Source organism: Salmo salar, chromosome 15 (assembly GCF_965601325.2).
Source record: "Salmo salar chromosome 15, fSalSal1, whole genome shotgun sequence".
In the NCBI taxonomy this organism is placed as follows: domain Eukaryota; kingdom Metazoa; phylum Chordata; class Actinopteri; order Salmoniformes; family Salmonidae; genus Salmo; species Salmo salar.
In genome coordinates, this window is record NC_138305.1 from 43,635,809 (window position 1) to 43,657,653 (window position 21,845).

A 21,845-nucleotide genomic window follows, 5' to 3' on the forward strand; every position below is an offset into this window, starting at 1 on the left:
CATTTCCACCTAAAATCACTTGTATTGGTGCCATTGCCCTTGAGCAGTTGTAGCCTATCAGAAGCCCAACCTCACAATCCTTCAGTGGTGGGATTTCATCTACTACTGTGGAGAGATGATTCCAGTGCTTGGCCGTTTCACAGGTCGGAATGTGGGTGCGGTTTACAGGTATGCAATCCTTGGTGTAGGTAGGAGGAAGATCGATACGGATGGTGGAGCTGTAACCTCTCACACGAAGCCCTGAGACTCTTTCACTTTTCACAACTGTGTCACGTCCTATCATAGTAGTTCATTTCAGTTTCACTGGATACATGTCTGCTTGTAAAGTGTTGCTCACTTCCTGGTCAATGAATGTAGTATCACTCTGAGTATCAAGCAGGGCGTAGACAAGTTTTTCAGCATCTGAGTTGTTCGTTGATGACACCCACACTGGTACAATCATGGAAGTGTTAGTAGATTGTCACTCCACGTAGCTGGAGAAGGACAATGCAGTTGCTGCCTCGTCCATATTATTTGGGGAAGAAATTGGCAGAGGTGTCTCCACAATGACAGTTATGTAAAACAGGAAAGTGTTTTACATAACTGTCATCGTGGAGACACGCGGGATGCTTTCCTTTGCAGGTGTCCCAGGTATGGCGATTATGACAGTTCTTTGCACTGTGACCAGGTTTCATGCACCTATGGCAAAGCTTATTTTCTTTCACATATTTCTGTCGCTCATCCAGAGACTTGGTCATGAATTTAGAACAGCCATGGAGCTGATGCTTGTTGTCCTGGCAAAACATACACGAAGGCCTTGCACTTCCTTTGGCTGACTTTGATTCTCACTATCTGTGATTGTTTGAGTGCTGAGAGAACACTTGTCTTGTTCCTCTTGGTCTCCCTGACATTTTGTTTCTCAGTGGTACATTCGGGTGAATGGAGAGCATAGAAAGAAGTTATCGGATTGCAGGCAATCTCTGCTTCCATCGTCATAAAAGTAGCAAAGTCCTGGAAAATGGGGAATTCTTGACTATTGTTCAAGGTTTGTGTAACTTTTGTCATGACATTGCCCTCTGGGTTTTCTATGCACCATCCCCCGACCTCTATACTTCTGACACAAGGCTGTGTGAAGGCGGTCGTAAATTCCAAAGGGAATGTCCTGCCAAACAGGCCACAGTCTTGAGACAAAGTGGGTTTTCATAGAGAGACAAAGGAATTCTTCCACCTCACAGAATTGGAGAACCGAAAGACATTTATGTTCCGGAGAAGGTATAAAAGATCGGTGAAGAATCCAGCTACGAACTGGTCCGCTTGGTACAATTTTGTGAGGCTCATTAGAGACAATATGGCCATATTACCATACTAAGGTTTATATACTAGCCTCATCGATGAGACTTACATCTAATGGTTGTATAAAATGATTTAATAAGATTAAAGCTATTTGGAATATTTTGAGATGTTAATGTGAGAGAATTGTATTTCTGTTCAAAAGCTTAACTAAGTCATCGGCACACCCCCAGGGACACAGACAGGACAAGGCGTCATGTGACAGCCTTCTCTATGTTCAGTATAAAACCCCCACCCAGAATTTCTTTCTTTAGACCAGGCCTCCACTCCATTACGAGTTGGCAAATAGGTTTGACCATGTAACCCTCTACTGAAGTTTAACCATACCACGTGGTTAAACTTTTAGACTATCGATACCGACAGAATAATAACAAGTCTTTGATATTAATTAATAGTCTGCAGCTAGAAATTCGATATCATTGAACGCGAAGACCGACGAAACATCCATTCTATAACGACATTAATGAATGTCGCTTTGAAAGATCCATTCTAACCGAGAGAGAGAGAGAGAACGCGGCCAAAAACTCTCCAACAGGACAAAAACTCTCCAACAAGGATCCCGACGACAGACAGAGCGTAAATATATATTGATTGCAATTGTTCCCGAATGAGTGAGCGTTCATGTGCAAAGGATTAGCATATCAGTTGTTAATATTTATCAACTATGTGTGCCTTCTCCGCTGCCCCCAACCCCCTTGTTTGTTTAACAAGCCGCCATGCCGGTTTAGCCCACTAGGGCACATTACTCTACCATTTCTTTGTGACGATAACTACTGTTTGTATGCTTTCTGTGAATTACTTTGTTTAGTAAATAAATGATTTTAAGACAGTTGATGTATGGATGACTTAGTGAAGACTGGATTCGTGCAGATACAACAATTTACGACGTTTGGAATGAGACTGGACGAGGTAAAATACACCATTTAAACCAGAAGATAATCGGTCAGATACTATAATATAATATATAATGTTATAATATAGGAAAGTTATATTAGGAAAATTATAACTTTGTAATCTGAATATTTTCCTTGGTGCCCCGATCTCCTAGTTAATTACAGTTAAACGATTAATCAGTTTAATCGCGTAATAATAATTACAGGGAGTTATTTGATAAATTTGTCTTCAGTTTAATGGTGCCCAAAGACACGATACTTGTTTTACACAGACGTGTGACTCATTTGTGAGACAGTAGATTCGTATATGAGTGTAGTCGCGATCAAGTAACTCATGGAAATTACATTTTTCCTGTTTGGCATCAAACTCTTCATCAATGACTGATATCCTTTCATAGGCAATTTTGTTCATATCTGCTGTAACTGCCTCACATGCGTCAACACGACGCCTTAACTCAGTTGACGGTGTGATATGATCTCGGATTTCAAGATATTTGCTCACGACATCATCCTTTCCTTTCTCCAATATGTCGATCAGAAATGCCAGCTGGCTCTCTGTTATGTCTGACTTTAGCTGCTCTCTTGCTTTGCGGGCTTGGATCTTCCATTGGTCGTACATGGAGATAAGTATTTTTCCTTTATCTGTGCTTCTTCTCTTTGCAATGCAAGCTTTTGTATGTAGGGTGCTACATGATCGTGGACTACAGGAAACAGGGGTGGGGGGGCGAGAACAGCCCCATCTACATCGACAGGGCTGCAGCGGAGCAGTTTGAGAGCTTCAAGTTCCTTGGTGACCAAATCACTAAGAACTTAAAATGATCCACACACACGCGCATAGACGTGAAGAAGGAGCGACAGTGCCTCTTCCCCCTTAGGAGGTTGAGAAGGTTTGGCATGGGTCGCTCAAATTGTTCTACAGCTGTACCACTGAGAGCATCTTGACTGGCTGTATCATTGCTTGGTATGGCAATAGTGCCGCTCTTGATCGCATGGCGCTACAGAGGATGGTGCGGACAGCCCAGTACATCACTGGGACTGGGCATCCTGTCATCCAGGATCTCTATATCAGGCGGTGTGAGAAGAAGGCCCGGAAAATCGTTAAAGACTCCAACCACCTAAGCCATAGCCTGTTCTCTCTGCTTCCACATGGCAAGCGGTACCGGCGCATCAAGACTGACACCAGCATGCTCCTGAACAGCTTCTATCCCCATGCCATAAAAAAGGCAAATAGCTAACTAAATAGCTAACAAAATGGTTACACAGACTATCCGAGTTGACCTTTGTATTTTATTATTATGCACACTCACAGGGCCCTACACACTTCCACACACTGACTCTCCAACACACATACAAACACTCACTCCATAATTTTCTAACACCTACATAATATGCACATACATTTACACAGACTCTATACACACCCACTCACATACAATCATCATATATGCTGCTGCTACTCTGTTTATCATATATCCTGATGCGCAGTCAGCTTATCCCTATACATACAGTATCTACCTATATCAATCCAGTATCCCTGCACATTGTAAATATGGTACTGGAAATGACCCTGTATATAGTATGCTTACATACTTTATCGTGTTCTTCTTATTGCTTATGTTTTTGTTCTACCTTGTTATTTTCCAGTATTACATTGTTATTGCTTACTGCATTGTTAGGGTTAGAGCTTGCAAGAAAGGCATTTCACTGTACTTGTGCATGTGACAATAAAACGTAAAACTACGCTTGCAACCTCTGCCTCTATCCAAGTGGTAGCACTTTATAAAGGATACTTGCTTGTACACACCTACATGTGCTCATTGCTCAGTGAAGATGCCCTCCAGTGTTGTACGCCACTACTCTCCTGCAGCCATATCTGGAACTCCTAAACAGATAGATGGACACACAGACATGCTATAACAGACAGACAGACGGACAGAGAGAGACACACACACACACACAGTGTGAGAGCTGTGCCAAAAAGAGAACAAAAGTAAAACAAAATGTTCAATTCTACATATGACGTTACACTATAAAGTCTAATTACATGCTTTCAGATAATTCCCTTGTTTTTGAATAGCAACATACCATTAATCATCCCCTCTAGAGTAACTTTAGTGCATCATAGCTTGCTAGCTATCTGGATAACTAGCAATCTAGCTAGTTATCCAGCTAAATGTTTCAAGGCACTTTCCAAAGAGAAGGGTGCAATTGCGGCCCGCAATTCGGGGAGTTCCTGCATGTGGGAATTCCTGCATCTGCAGGAACAGCTCTTTATACTTCTATTGGTAAATATTTTTGTTAGGACAGGTGGGGGCGGGGGCGCTCCAGTACATTAGGTGGCATTAATGCACAATAACGTTGGATGCCAGCCGCTGATAAACCCCACAGAAGAAGGGGCAGGGGCTACAACGGTAGCTTGCTAGCCGTACACCGGTAAACAGTGTCCTTCGCCCCGCCAGACGGTTACTGCTTTCCCGCAGTTCTGTTAACGACAGCGAGGGCAGGTGTTTGGCAGGAGTGAAGAACGCTGAGTGCTAGCATAGTCAGCTAGTCCTAAGGAGGACTCCAGTACACAGCAGGCGGGGCGACACAGTGTGCTAACTAACAAGCAAGCTAGCTAGCACACAGTGTTGCTAATTATCAAGCTAGCTAGTACACAGTGGCATTGTGACCGGTAGACAGTGGGGGGGGGGGGGGGGGGCTTCCTGCTCGGGGGGGGGGCTGCAGTTGCACACTATTGTGTCCTGCATGCACACATGCAGGACATCCGAATTGCGGGCTGCAGTTGCACACTATTGCTTCCAAATGTGAAATTACAAGACAAAAAAAATACTTACCGTACCTAAAGGTGTGCCACGATGATGTCTTGTTGTGAAGGTAACGTTAGCCAGTAACATTAGCCAATAGTGCATTTCTTCATAGCCAGCTAGCTACTAGCTATCTATCTAACCTACCAGTAGCTAGCTACATATAATAGCTAATTAGCTGGCTACTAGTAGCTCCCCATATCCCCTCCACTGAGATTTATAGTCCCCTCCCACAAACTCCTCGCACACACTGGGTGTTTTCTTCTTCTGTGGGGTTTCGCACTGGCTGGTGTCACATCGATAGAGCTATGACCGAAAGTGACTGCTGCCAGCAAGCACAAGCAACCTCTCTTCCACCTCATGTTATTGAAATCCTGCCCACAGTTTGATTTACAATCAACACAGGTCGAAAATGATAACTCAAATGAGGAAACGAAATTGCAAAATGAAGCACAGCAATTGATCATTTGAATTTTGACAGTCAAACCACACAGAGTATGGAAAAGCATTGTCAATTGTCAATTGAGAATTATTTTTATTTTTGTCACAATTCATGGCATCACAACAAGGAAATTAAATGGCAAACATGATAAATGATTTGTCATTTTAAGCATTTACATTTGATTTTTAAATGTGTCACACTTTGCTACTTCTTTTTCAAATAGGCAGACATTATGCATACTCAATCATGAAAATGATAATGCAATATCTGCAATATTGTTGCATTTCATTTAGAATTTTGTCACCAAAAATGCAAAATTGCAAATATGATATTGATTTATAATTTCCACATTTGCATTTCCAATTGAGTTTAGGCAGTTAAATGTTTCCATAGATACTTGCCATATGACCACAACTACACTGAACAAAAATATTAACGCAACATGTAAAGTGTTGGTTCCATGTTTCATGAGCTGAAATAAAAGACCCCAGAAATCTTTCTCAAATGTTGTGCACACATTTCTTTACATCCCTGTTAGTGAGCATTTCTCATTTGCCAAGACAATCCATCCACCTCACAGGTGTGGCATATCAAGAAGCTGATTAAACAGCATGATCATTACACAGGTGCACCTGGGGACAATAATAGGCCACACTAAAAGGTGCAGTTTTGTCACACAACACAATGCCACAGATGTCTCACATTTTGAGGGAGCACACAATTAGAATGTCAACCAGAGCCGTTGCCAGAGAATTTAATGTTAATTTCTGTACTATAAGCCGCATCCAATGTCGTTTTAGAGAATTTGGCAGTAAGTCCAACCGGTCTCACAACCGCAGACCACGTGTAACCATGCCAGCCTAGGTCTTCTACATCTGGCTTATTCACATGCGGGATCGTCTGAGACCAGCCACCCGAACAGCTGATGAAACTGTGGATTTGCACAACCGAGGAATTTCTGCAGAAACTGTCAGAAACTGTTAGAGGGAAGCTCATCTTCATGCTCGCCATCCTCACCAGGGTCTTGACCTGACTGCAGTTCGGCGTCGTAACCGACTTCAGTGGGAAAATGCTCAACTCCGATGGCGACTGGCACGCTGGAGAAATGTACTCTTAACAGATGAATCCCGGTTTCAACTGTACCAGGCAGATGGCAGATCCTGGAGTCGTGTGGGCGAGCGGCTTGCTGATATCAACATTGTGAACAGAGTGCCCCATAGTGGCGGTGGAGTTATGCTATGGGCAGGCATACGCAACAGACAACAAACACAATGGAAATTTGAATGCACAGATACAACACTGTAACAAGATCCTGAGGCCCATTGTCGTGCCATTCATCCGCCACCATCACCTCGTTTCAGCATGATAATGCACAGCCCCATGTCGCAAGGATCTGTACACAATTCCTGGAAGCTGAATATGTCCCAGTTCTGCCATGGCCTGTTTACTCACCAGACATGTCACCCATTGAGCATGTTTGTGATGCTCTTGATCGACGTGTATAACAGCATTTTCCAGTTTCCGGCAATATAAGATGGTCACACCAGATACTGACTAGTTTTCTGACCCACGGCCCTACTTTTTTTTTAACCTGTTGGGGCTACAGGTTAGCAATGAACCCCGAGTCGGGATTGCTAACATGGATGGAAATTCAAAACATCAAAAATCTAATAATTTCAATTTCTCAAACAATCAACTATTTTACACAATTTAAAAGATAAACATCTCCTTAATCTAACCACATTGTTCGATTTTCAAAGAGGCTTTACGGCAAAAGCATAAAGTTAGATTATGTTAGGACAGTACATAGCCACAAAAGTACAAACATCCATTTTCAATTCAAGGTCAGGCGTCACCAAAAGCAGAAACCAGCTAGAATTATGCACTAACCTTTGTCAATCTCCATCAGATGACACTCCTAGGACATTATGTTATACAATACATGCATTTTTTGTTCCATCAAGTTCATATTTATATCCAAAAACAGCATTTTACAGTAGCGTGAAATTCAGATTTTTTTCTTCTCTGAAATGCTTCCGGTGAACATAACAAAATTACTATTCGAAAACATTGGTAAATTATAATATTGTCATTCAAAGAATAATATATTATCATCTCGTAATTGCTACCGAATGGCCAGATCTCAAAATAACTTTACTGGGAAATCACATTTTGCAATAAACGGGGTGCTATGCTAAGAACAATAAGCTATGCTATACAGTTAGCATCATCTAATATCGATAATAACATTGTAAATATCCCCTTACCTTTGATTATCTCCATCAGAAGGCACTGCCAGGAATCCCAGGTCCGGAACAAATGTGGTTTCTTTTGACAAAGTTCATAATTTATGTCCAAATAACACCAAATAGTTAGCGTTCAGTAGGCTCCCACAAAACGTGGTGGGGGGGGGGTGTAAAATCGCGCAGAAAAGCTAAAAAAAACTAGTAAATAATCTATTTACGTTCGTTCAAACATGTCAAATGTTGTTTAGCATTAATCTTTTGGTCCATTTTTAACGTTAAACATCAGTAATATTTTCACACAACCTATCCTATGTCTTGATAAACAATTAATGACAAACTCACGCTTCTCAGATTTATGCGCAGGCGCAAAAAATGAAGTGACGACATGTCAACTTCCTTGCATTCTAATTTGCTCTCTGTTTATCATAGACGCTTCAAACAACTTTATAAAGATCGTTGACATCTAGTGGAAGCCGTAGGTGTTGCGAAATGAATCCTTTCTCACTATGGTATCTATAAAACAATGACACTAAATAGTACAGTCACAAAATTCACATTTTTTTTTAAATCTATTTTTCACAGGTTTTTGCCTGCAATATGAGTTTTGTTATACTTACAGACACCATTCAAACTGTTTTAGAAAATCCAGAGTGTTTTCTATCCGAATATGTTAATAATATGCATATCCTAGCTTCTGAGTTGGTGTAGGAGGCAGTTAAAAATGGGCACATATTTTTTTCAAAATTTCTCAATACTGCCCCCGAGCCCCAACAGGTATCTGTGACCAACAGATGCATATCTGTATTCCCAGTCATGTGAAATCTATAGATTAGGGCCTAAGGAATTTATTTAAACTCAGTAAAACATTTTAATCTGTTGCATGTTGCGTTTATATTTTTGTTCAGTGTAGATAACTAGCATCGCTGGTAATACCATAATTAAATCACAATGGATTTGTTTTTGAATAAAGCAGCTGCCTGTTAGCTGCCGAGAGTCAGTGGAGTAGCTAGCTAGTTATGTTGTGCTACCTGGAAAATTCCGTTGTTAATTGTTTAGCTACCGTTAGCTAGCAAGTGAACTGGCACTGGCAGTGTATGATAATTTAGTGAATTACTGTTTGAATAATTTGATATCTTGATGATAATAATCAATAATCAATTCGCCTTGACTAATGCCCAAGGTTTGTAAGACAATGGGTTAAATAATTAGACAAGGACTCAGCTTTCTGCAAAAGGTTTCTGTAGCTTTAGTCAGAGAACGTTCTCCCGTCAGGATAACAAAACAGTCATTTTATAGTTCTTGCTTACTTACGCACATGCATTTACACACAAACTGTTGGTGACCTGCATCCCCCATTGACTTCACACACTGTTTATCACTATTCAGAGCTCAGCCTGTTCCTTTCCCTCAAGGTTAGGAACCCTTTGAAGTTTTACTCCCTTTACCATCTGTCCCCTGCTCTCGACACTAATTACATACACACATTTCTTTCCCTCTCCAGTGGTTCCTGGACTTTCTGGAACTAATCAGACCAATCGATCACTACATTGATCATTACATTGATTATTCATTAACCATGCTGTATGACTAATAATTCATCATGGTTTATTGATTCATTTACCTTTATTAGATAATTCTCTTATCAATTACATTATTTCTTCATCATCTTGCTCGATAGCTAGCTTGATAAAGCATTTAGTGTTGTGTGCATTGTGCTGCACTTACCACCCCATTCGTTTCATTTGAAGTGTGTGTGAATGCCTGGGTCATGTCACTGATGTCAAATGGCTAGCTAGTTAGCGGTGCGCACTAGTAGCATTTCAATCGGTGACGTCACTCGTTCTGAGACCTCGAAGGAGTTGTTTCCCTTGCAAAAACAAAATTTCTGACATTTTTGCAAATGTATAAAAAATAAATAACTGAAATATTACATTTACATAAGTATTAAGACACTTTACTCAATACTTTGTTGAAGCACCTTTGGCAGCGATTACAGCCTCAAGTCTTCTTGGGTATGATGCTACAAGCTTGGCACACCTGTATTTGGGGAGTTTCTTACATTCTTCTCTGCAGATCCTCTCAAGCTCTGTCAGGTTGGATGGGGAGTGTCGCTGCACAGCTAATTTCAGGTCTCTCCAGAGATGTTTGATCGGGTTCAAGTCCGGGCTCTGGCTGGGCCACTAAAGGACATTCAAAGACTTATCCCGAAGCCACTCCTGCATTGTCTTGGCTGTGTGCGTAGGGTCGTTGTCCTGTTGAAAGGTGAACCTTCACCCCAGTCTGAGGTCCTGAGCGCCCTGGAGCAAGGATCTCTCTGTACTTTGATTCGTTCATCTTTCCCTCAATCAAATCAAATCAAATTGTATTTGTCACATACGCTGAATACAACAGGTGTAGACTTTACAGTGAAATACTTACTTACAAGCCCTTAACCAACAATGCAGTTTTAAGTATTTACTAAATAAACTGAAGTAAACAATAAATAAAAATACAAATGAAAAACATCAGAAAATCCTGTCTAGTCTCCCAGTCCCTGCAGCTGAAAAACATCCCCAAAGCAGGATGCTGCCACCACAATGCTTCACCGCATGGCATTCAGGCGAAATAGTTCAACCTTGGTTTCATCAGGCCAGACAATCTTGTTTCTCTTGGTCCGAGTCCTTTAGTTGCCTTTTGGCATAAAAACAAACGGGCTGTCTTGTGCCTTTTACTGAGGAGTGGCTTCCGTCTGGCCACTCTACCATAAAGGCCTGATTGGTGAAGTGCTATAGAGATGGTTGTCCTTCAGGGAATTTCTCCCATCTCCACAGAGGAACTCTGGAGCTCTGTAAGAGTGGCCATCGGGCTCTTTGTCAACTCCCTGACCAAGGCCCTTCTCCCCCAATTGCTCAGTTTGGCTAGGTTCCCAGCTCTAGGAAGAGTCTTGGTGGTTCCAAACTTCCTCTATTTAAGAATTATGGAGCCCACGGGTTCTTGGGGATTTTCAATGCTGCAGAAATGTTTTGGTACCCTTCCTGTCTAGAAGCTCTACGGACAATTCCTTCGACCTCATTGCTTGGTCTTTGCTCTGACATGCACTGTCAACTGTGAGACCTTATATAGACAGGCGTGTGCCTTTCCAAATAATATTTACCACAGGTGGACTCCAATCAAGTTGTAGAAACATCTCAAGGATGATCAATTTAAACAGGATGCGGCTGAGTTCAATTCCGAGTCTCATAGCAAATGGTCTGAATACTTATGTAAATAAGGTATCTGTTATTTACGCTTCATCATTATGGGTTATTGTGTGTAGATTGATGAGGAAAATGTTTAATTTAATCCATTTTAGAATAAGGCTGTAATGTAACAAAATGTGGAAAAAGTCAAGGGGTCTGAATACTTTCCGAATGCACTGTATATGTTCAGCGGGTCCCTGCTTTGAGCACAGATTGGGGCAAGGAGAAGGACGGAAGCAAGACTGTTAAGGTAAATTCACACACTACGGAGACGGAAGGTAAGGTGCGAAGCGCAGTGTTGCAATGTCTTTTTTCGTCACAAGTCAAATTTTATTAGTCACATGCGTCGAATACAACAAGTGTAGACCTTACAGTGAAATGCTTACTTATGAGCCCCTAACCAACAATGTAGTTTAAACCAATACGAGTAAGAATAAGAATAAAAGTAACAAGTAATTAAAGAGCAGCAGTAAAATAACAATATACACAGGGGGGTACCGGTACAGTGTCAATGTGCGGGGGCATGGGTTAGTTGAGGTAACATGTACATGTAGGTAGAGTTGTTAAAATTAATGACCATGCATAGATGATAACAACAGAGAGTAGCAGTGGTGTAAAGGGGGGGGGGGGGGGGGGGGGGGCATCATCCATTTGATTGGATGTTCAGGAGTCTTATGGCTTGGGGGTAGAAGCTATTTAGAAGCCTCTTGGACCTAGACTTGGCGCTCCGGTACCGCTTGTCGTGCGGTAGCAGAGAGATCAATCTATGACTAGGGTGGCTGGAGTCTTTGACAATTTTTAGGGCCTTCCTCTGACACAGTCTGGTATAGAGGTCCTGGATGACAGGAAGCTTGGCCCCAGTGATGTACTGGGCCGTACGTACTACCCTCTGTAGTGCCTTGCAGTCGGAGGCCGAGCAGTTGCCATACCAGGCAGTGATGCAACCAGTCAGGATGCTCTCGATGGTGCACACCTTTTGAGAATCTGAGGACCCATGCCAAATATTTTCAGTCTCCTGGGGGGAATAGGTTTTGTCGTGCCCTCTTCAAGACTGTCTTGGTGTGCTTGGACCAGTTAGTTTGTTGGTGATGTGGACACCAAGGAACTTGAATCTCGCAACCTGCTCCACTACAGCCCCATCGATGAGAATGGGATCGTGCTCGGTTCTCTTTTTCCTGTAGTCCACAATCACCTCCTTTGTCTTGATCACGTTGAGGGAGAGGTTGTTGTCCTGGCACCACACGGCCTGCATGGCCAGGCATGACCTCCTCCCTATAGGCTGTCTCGTCGTTGTCAGTGATCAGGCCTACCACTGTTGTGTCATCGGCAAACTTAATGAAGGTGCTGGAGTCATGCCTGGCCATGCAGTCAAGAGTGAGGGAGTACAGGAGGGAACTGAGCACGCACCCCTGAGGGGCTCCTGTGTTGAGGATCAGCGTGGTGGATGTGTTGTTACCTACCCTTACCACCTGGGGTGGCCTGTCAGGAAGTCCAGGATCCAGTTGCAGAGGGACGTATTTAGTCCCAGGGTCCTTAGCTTATTGATAAGCTTTGAGGGCACTATGGCGTTGAACACTGAGCTGTAGTCAATGAATAGCATTCTCACATAGGTGTTTCTTTGGTCCAGGTGGGAAAGGGCAGTTTGGAGTGCAATAGAGATTGCATCATCTGTGGATCTGTTAGGGCGGTATGCAAATTGGAGTGGGTCTCGGGTTTCTGGGATAATGGTGTTGATGTGAGCCAAGAAGGGCGGTTCCTTCTAATACGCTCCGACAATAACCGTTCTTATTATACCTCAGTGCATTTAACATACTTTGTACTACCTGAAAATTGAGACTGTAGCCGTGGGGGCAGTGTTGTTGCTTCGTTCCTTGATCTGATCTATAAGCTATATAGGCTATTTATCAAAGTAGCCCATTTTGTATTGATAATCAAATATAATCTCAGCGTCTGTTCAAACAGTAAACCAAACAACAAAGATCCACCCAAAAGTATTTTGTTTAGAAGTAATAACTATTGATTCAAGGCTATTGTGAAATGATAGAACCTAATGTAGCCAACTATACTACATGACCAAAAGTATGTGGACACCTGCACGTCAAACATCTCATTCCAAAATCATGGCCATTAATATGGAGTTGGTCCCCCCTTTGCTGCTATAACAGCCTCCACTCTTCTGGGAAGGCTTTACACCAGATGTTGGAACATTGCTGCGGGGACTTGCTTCCATTCAGCCACAAGAGCATTAGTGAGGTCGGGCACTGATGTTGGGTGTTTAGGCCTGGCTTGCAGTCAGTGTTCCAATTCATCCCAAAGATATTCAATGGGGTTGAAGTCAGGGCTCTGTGCAGGCCAGTCAAGTTCTTCCACACTGATCTCGACAAACCATTTCACGTCTTTCAAACCATTTCACGTCTCATTCAATTTAACTAACAAGTGAAATTGCCAGATTTACCTTTTCAAGTGGATCTTTTAAATAATATCCAAAATTGATTGGGCGTCTACAATGAGACATTATTAACTTTTTCCAAACTTAACTTAGATGAAGCAATGCTCTCAGGTTAATTCAAAGTTAATTCCCAGATAGCCTATACAGGTTTGATATATCATAAATAGATTAATCAGTAAAACCCATTACTGACGGGAGTGAATCCCATGTGGCTTCAGCCCCAGGGAGGAGCGTACCCTAGTGGTGAAGGGTCCCAACATTTGACCTACGGTTTACACTTATGATATCCAATCAATGGAGATTGTATGGATTATCGTCTCATTCAATTTAATAAGTTAAATTGTCGAACATACCTTTCTAGGTTCTTCCAATTAAATGAGACAACTTAAACTTTGCATATTAACCTGGATGAAGCAACCTCTCAGGTAATTTCAAGTTTAATACCCAGATAGCCTACCCAGGTAGGACTAATCATTGGCATTGATTAATTCAATTTGCTTTTGCAAATTCATTCACGTCCAACTTCCACAGTACTGTACAGTACTGATGGTTCATTAACGTCTATAAATAGATTAAAATCGTCTTTGCAGCTCCCCACATTCCAAAACCAAATTTTGGAAAATTAGGAAAAACATTTTTTCCTTTCAAATGTTCTAATAATGTGCAAGCTATCAGAGGGGGTGGTCCCCACTCGCCCGCTAATTAGTGAACCTCCACCCGTAAATGGATTGATCTCTGACCTCAGCAGCGATAACAACCCTAATTATGCCATTAGTGGAAAAGCAGACAACAATGCTTTCCAAAACCAACCATCGGGCGCAGGCCTCGTAAAGGTTCTCTCCAGTCTAGCTCTGATGTCTTGCCATCCGAGATTGCCATCTGTCCAATACCGCAGTGCACAGCTGAAGCACGAGCAGGTAACGGTAGACATAAAGGGACAGGTGGAGAGAACCGGGAAACCAATGACCAATGCAGACAAGGGAAAAATTCTGCTAGCTATGGAACTGCGTTTGAAAACTGAACAATTAAATGTCATTGCAAAAACGTACGACGACAAGCAGGGCGATTCTACAAGTAGAAACGGCAGGTTTGTCTGTACCAGGTTGGCACGCAGCAGGTACATATTTTGTTGTAGCAAGAGATGGAACAGCCTCCTACTGTTCTAAGTACCTATCGGCCCTCAGTTTTCTTGGTGTGTCTGACTTCTAAGTGCTTAATTTAATTAGATGTAACATTTATTTGTGCCTAGTGAACAAATGCTGTCATTATGTTTTTTTTTCTTTCTTCTAGAGACAAAACGTCCTTGAGTGCCTCATATCCTGTCACAGCATATTTTCCACGTCTACACATATCTGACAACAATTAGCATGCTTTTAGGACAGGGACTTTGTAACTAGGGGGTGAAGAGAGTGAGAAAAAACAATAGCTAGCATCTCTGAATGTCTTTCATTCAATAGCGTATAATCACAAATAATTACAGGACTTGTATTAAAACCATTTACGGCTTTTAATAGGCTGCATTTGCATTGTGTGTTGACTCAATTTTGCATTTGAGTGCACATCTTTGTGTGTATCGGTAGTCTGAGATCAAATACATGTGTCGGGTTTCAATAGAACCATGGGTCGTTCCCAGGTCAACGGCAACAGGCAGCTCCTCTAATAATTGCTCTGATTTCATAAGTTGGGGATGGAACTGAGACAAGAAGGTGAATGACACCGAGTGAAATCCTGTCATATCTCAGCACACATAATTTCCTCATTTACTTTCATGTTCTGGGTGACATTTTTGCATATCGTAAATCAAACGTCTTCCCTTTTGCCACATCAGCTGCTAATAAGTTCAGTAATTAAAGAATATAAATATCATACATCTTGAATGACATAATTAATGGGATAGTTGATTGATACAGGGCCCATGCTCTGGGAGACATTAGGGAGACGGGCGGTCGGTTGCAGGGATGGGGTGGATTAATATGTGTAGGTATTCTGGCATTTCATCACACCCCTTTGCAAACAAGCCCCTCTGAAACCGTGGGTGTGGCTGGCAAGATGAGGAATCACTTCCTCTAATTCTGGATACTTGGTATAGTGTGTAAAGTTAAAGAATGGCTAGTTTATGAAGCTAACAAAGGGTAAGGAATGTAGGAATGCGCAGGTTAGCGTTTCTCATAATGATTCTTCTTCTGGAGGCAGCTCCGCAGAGCTGTCACTAGCTGGAACAGCTACAAAGTCAAAAAAATGGATTTAAACCTAACCACACTGCTAACCCCAACTGTAAATTAAGACCGAAAAAAATTCATGAATTTTTACAACATAGCTAATTTTGACTTTGCAGCTACCCCATCTAGCGGAAATCGCTCAGTTCTTCCTCAAGGACAAGACTCACCCCAATAAACGTGAAACTGCAACTAATGCTGAATGATAAGAGAGAGTAGTTTGAGGTAACAGAATATTACAGCAAATAGGAGTGCTGTGATAGGACAATAATGACCCACCAAAAAGTTACTGTAGTACGTTTGCAAAATTGTATTAATATATTCCTATGGAGAGAGCGGTAAAAGTTATCCATTCCAGTGGTCCTTACTAAGGGCTACTTTAGAGCCCAATGTGAGCTGTGAATGCCTTGTGTTCTAGCATAAGGTACAGCTTACGGTACTATATAATAGCATGAGAGAGCGAGTGAGAGAGAGAGAGAGAGAGAGAGAGAGAGAGAGAGAGAGAGAGAGAGAGAGAGAGAGAGAGAGAGAGAGAGAAGTGTCATAGGGAGGAGGTCTCCATCAGTAGCTACCTGCAGTAGGAGCCTCTCGTCCCCGATGACAGCTGCTTTGCTCCAGTCGATGATCTCAGAAAAAGGCAGCTCCCAGCCGTTGCTCAGTAGGACAGGGATACAGGCAGCCTGGGGGAGGAGGACGGTAGCCCAGGGGGAAGCACAGAGAGGGTCAGTGGTAATAGAATATGCACATACACTTCTATTATGGATACCAGTCTCTACCCTTCTACTGGACTGTTAAGAAATAGTCACAGTTATAAGAGCTAGTCCAGATATTTCTTTACAGTAAAGTATCAGATTTCTTTGTAGTCATATCTACAAACAGGTTCATCTGAATGCCCTGTCATACAGAGTAAAAGGTGGAATGTTAGTCACACAATGGTAGGGCGTATTGTATAACGCTATTTGGTTGAACCTATTGGGTCTTATCATTAGTGCAGGTAATTAGTTACTAGCATCAAACAAATACTTGAGTAATTAGACACATTTTTAGATAGTTTGTTTTCATTGTTTGTTGAACATAGTTCATCACTCACTTAGCTGGTTTTAATATTCAGAAAGACTTGTGGTTTACCTCATAGCTGCACCTTTATAATGGAAATTAGAAATTGTTTCACTCCTTAACAGTGGTGTAGTGAAAAAATTTTTAGGTGAGGGAGCGCTAAATAAAAAATTCAAATTATGTCATAATCCAAGGTAAGTTGCTAGCTAGCATTAAACTTATCTTATAAAAAAACAATCAATCTTCACATAATCACTAGTTAACTACACATGGTTGATGATATTACTAGGTTAACTAGCTTGTCCTGCGTTGCATATAATCAATGCGGTGCCTGTTAATTTATCCTCAAATCACCGCCTACTTCAACTTCGCCAAACGGGTGATGATTTAACAAAAGTGCATTCGCGAAAAAAGCACAATCGTTGCACAAATATACCTAACCATAAACATCAATGCCTTTCTTAAAATCAAAACACAGAAGTATTTATTTTTAAACCTGCATATTTAGTTGAAAGAAATTAATGTTAGCAGGCAATATTAACTAGGGAAATGGTGTCACTTCTCTTTCGTTCAGTGCAAGCAGAGTCAGGGTATATGCAACAGTTTGGACCGCATGAATCGTTCTTCATAACAAAGACCGTAATTAATTTGCCAGAATTTTACATAATTATGACATAACATTGAAGGTTGTGCAATCTAACAGCAATATTTAGACTTAAGGTTGCCACCCGTTTGATAAAATATGGAACGGTTCCGTATTTCACTGAAAGAATAAACGTTTTGTTTTCAAAATGATAGTTTCCGGATTTGACCATATTAATGACCAAAGGCTCGTATTTAAGTCTATGATTTGATATTTGATAGAGCAGTCTGACTGAGCGGTGATAGGCAGCAGCAGGCTCATAAGCATTCATTCAAACAGCACTTTACTGCGTTTGCCAGCAGCTCTTAGCAATGCTTGAAGCACAGCGCTGTTTATGACTTCAAGCCTATCAACTCCTGAGATTAGGCTGGCAATACTAAAGTGCCTATAAGAACATCGAATAGTCAAAGGTATATGAAATACAAATGGTATAGAGAGAAATAGTTGACGCATCATAATTCCTATAATAACTACAACCTAAAACTTCTTACCTGGGAATATTGAAGAACTGGAAATATTGAATCACCAGCTTTCATATGTTCTCATGTTCTGAGCAAGGAACTTAAATGTTAGCTTTTTTACATGGCACATATTGCACATTTACTTTCTTCTCCAACACTGTGCTTTTGCATTATTTAAACCAAATTGAACATGTTTCATTATTTACTTGAGACTAAATAGATTTTATTTATGTACTATATTAAGTTAAAATAAAAGTGTTCAAAAAGTTCATTCAGTATTGTTGTAATTGTCATTATTACAAATATATATTTAATACGGATTATACCAATTATTGGTCCTCCAATAATCTGTATCACTGTTGAAAAATCAGAATCGGTCGACCTCTAGCCTATACCCACACATATTGTCTCAATATTTATTTTTAATACCCTCAATTACCAAGATAGGCATACCTAATTTAAAAATAGGCCATCACAGTCAATCGTGAATGATAATAATTACAAATCTGCATGCCAATCATTTGATTGTTCTCAATCAGTTTTATGGGAAAATGCATTTATAGTGGGAATATGCATTTATTTATGGGAATATGCATCTTGAGTGTTATTTTAAGCGATTGGAGGGCCCTTCGTGCTGCTGAAAGAACAGCGCCAGGATCATGCAATGATGTTAAAAAAGTTTAACCAACTTGTGGTGCTGAAGGATAGCGCTGCCATTCGGCCAGTTCAGGAACAAACAATAATAATTTGCAGTATAGCCTAATAGGCCTACGACTACGTGGTATAGCTATTTGTAGGCTATAGCCTAATGTAAATGCAAATACATATAGCTTAATATCCCTGTGCTGTTTGCAGGGAGAGCTTTAGTTGCGAGTAGGCATTACATTGTATTGTGTAGCTTCCACCACGCTGTATCATAAATACACTTTGATTAGCTTGAACACATGGTTACAATATACCCTATTACAGAATAAAAAGAAAACTGAGGTGAAATATCAATTCATATAATTTATTTGCAGAGATTGAACATTCTATCAAATCAATTGACAAAGTAGTGAACATAAATCATTACTATGTAGAATTGCAGAACATTTGTTTTAAAACATAAAATAAAATCAAGCTTTTGATGTGTAACCATGCATCTCAATAAACTAATATAATCTTAATATTATTACCTTCAACTTAGCCTAATTCATATTTCCAATTGCCCACCCTGACATCCCAAGCTAGAACAGGCCTTGCGTCTTAACCAATAGCCAATAGTCGAAATATCCCAAGGAGGGCTACAACAACTTCCAGAGGGTCAGGCTCCTTGGGCTTTGGATTTCTTCGGCAGAACGGTGTCGCCGTAACCAAGTGGTCACGTTTGGTTCTGGATTCCACTGCGCAAGAGGGGGTCGGTGGAGTTTTATGAACATCAAGACAGACACAGTGTGAATTTGGATCCTAGATCTCGTTGGTGTGATGATAAGGTTCATGTGGCTGAACCACCTCTAACACGCCGCCAAGGTACAGTGCTTGACTTGGTCTAAAATAGATTCCAGTACTCATTTTGGGTGCTGGTACTGTTTATATATACGTGCAGGAGCTCCACAATAATTTTGAGCAGGAGCTCAAGTAGTAGAGAAATGGAAGTGCCGGTACTCAGCTCCGGTGAGCTTCGCCCAAGTCAAACACTGGAGATTATGTACAGTTAAGCAGTGTTCTCAGCTCGCGTGGCACGTGTCCCCTACTGTGAACAAAGTCCCTAAAGCCATTGATGGTGGAGGCACACAGGAGGGAGAAGCGTTGGCACAGGATGAAAATGTCTTGCCCGAATCCCGGAGGGAGAGGCTCTGGCCAGCTCTCTCTCCAGGATGTTTGCCTGACGTATCAGGTGTGTGCCCTGCAGCCTGGTCCGCTGCGGACGAGCCTTTAAAGCTTGTGGTTGTGAACATGCGGCTTCTCATTTTGTTTATAAGGCTGGATAGAAACAGCTGGTGAATCTTTATAAATGTTTGCCAATTTAAATGACTGGCCAAAGTGGTCAAGCCTCTGATGGACCTTCGCAGTGCACACACGTAGCCTACAGTTAATCATTATCGCTACCGCCAGAAATATATCGTTTTTTATTTAACCTTTATTTAACTAGGCAAGTCAGTTAATAACAACTAATTTTTACAATGACGGCCTACACCTGCCAAATCCGGACGACGCTGGGCAAATTGTGCACTGCCCTATTGGACTCCCAATCACCACCGGTTGTGATTTCTTATTTAAATGTTTTTGTGATACAGCCTGGATTTGAAGTGACCCTCTAGCACTAGCACTGCCTTAGACCGCCACTCGGGAGCCCCCCAAGAAGACAGGGAAGAAATTAAATATTATTTATTTAGAATTTATCAGAATACATTTTCCAGAAGTAGTTTACCAGCTTCGTGTATTATCGAACTGAAAAAGGTGAGGGAGTGCCTCTCCCCCACACTCTTGCAGCACTACAACCCTGCTCCTTAAACCTGTTTACACAATTCCATTAAAAAAAACACCATAGCAACACAAACCTGTTTATCACAAACTTAAAGCCAGGCTTTTCCGGGGATCAAATTCTCTATCAAGGTAAGTTTGCAAAGGATTTACTTTTAATGGATGCTCAGAGGTGAGAAAACCAAAGTGGCAACCATTTTTAGGGAGAATAACATTTGTTTAACTATGTACATTAGCACTTACGGATAAATTAACATTGCCTACTTCATCAGAATCCCTTTTAATTTATATACAGTGGCACTGCATTTAGAGGGATCTAATTTGATGTGTTTTGTAGTCAACAATCATACATGCAGACTAAAATAATAAAAACCAAGGCAGCATACTGAACTGTACAGCACCATGAACCCATGTTTACATTTCAAGGGAAACTTGGATCTCCATCATTAAAAGTTGACACTCATTTGGGGCTTATGGGGGCTTTGTGAAAAATGCCAAGTCCAGGATTGGTGGTGGCCTGTCTGTCTGTTTAAATCCCCTCTGCTCTTTAGTGATTTGCATGGCCTGGCTCAGTGTCGTGGCATCATCACTCTCCTCGCCTTTCCCTCTCATCTCATCTCCCTCTCCTCTCCCTCTTCTTTCCTCTCCTCCCCCCTCATCTCCTCCCCTTCTTTCCTCTCCCCTCTTCTCCTTTCCTTCTCCTCCCTCCCCTCTGCTGTTGTAGGGAAACAAATCATTGTCTGCTGCCACACCAGCCCCAGTCTTCTCCTTCCATCCATCTGCATAACAGCCCTTGTTTGAGCCTCACTGATGGATAAAGAGGACAAATGGGAGAGGACTGCCTCACAATATCAAAGCTCAATCTGTGTCATGTCTAAAAGCTTTTTGATGTTCCTTTTTCAAAGTGTCCCATCTGAAATCTGGGTGCGGAATGGAACTGTCTCACACTTAAAAGGTAGCAAAGAACGCACCATTTGGGGCCGTAATTCCAGCTAGCTTTCAGTCGGTACTCTGTGAGATGATTATTCACACACTTGAATTGTTAGCTACAGTGTCTGCCTAACTGCTGCACTGACCGCCTGTAAGATTGTAAGATGGCGCCGAAGAGGATGGATGACGTTTTACATACTCCTGACCAATTGTGCTATTTTTTTTTTTTGGTGCTTTGTTTGTAACTTATTGTTTTACTTATTTTGTACATAATGTTGCTGCTTCCGTCTCTTGTGACCGAAAAATAACTTCTGGATATCAGAACAGCGATTACTCACCACGAACTGGAAGAAGCTTGAGTTTGTCTTTTTGTCAATAACAGCTGGTGCGCAATGTCTAATAATAAAGAAATCTTGAGGTATTGCTCGCCTGAGGTAGAGTACCATATGATAAGCTGTAGATCACACTATCTACCAAGAGAGTTCTCATCTATATTATTCGTAGCCGTCTATTTACCACCACAGACCAATACTAAGACCGCACTCAACCAACTCTATAAGGCCATAAGCAAACAAGAAAATGCTCATCCAGAAGCAGCGCTCTTAGTGGCCGGGGACTTCAATGCAGGCAAACTTAAATCAGTTTTACCAAATTTTTACCAGCATGTCACGTGCAACCAGAGGAAAAAAAAC

At 41.5% G+C, this 21,845-nt stretch overlaps 1 protein-coding gene across 1 annotated transcript in view; it reads right to left on the reverse strand.

The window, feature by feature from the left end:
- Positions 1-21,845, reverse strand: part of LOC106571404 (exostosin-1) — a 299,296-nt gene that overhangs the window by 40,495 nt on the left and 236,956 nt on the right. Inside the window, exon 4 of the mRNA XM_014144454.3 lies at positions 16,173-16,280. Coding sequence (XP_013999929.1) covers positions 16,173-16,280 — 108 coding nt within the window. The remainder of the gene's footprint in view (positions 1-16,172; positions 16,281-21,845) is intronic.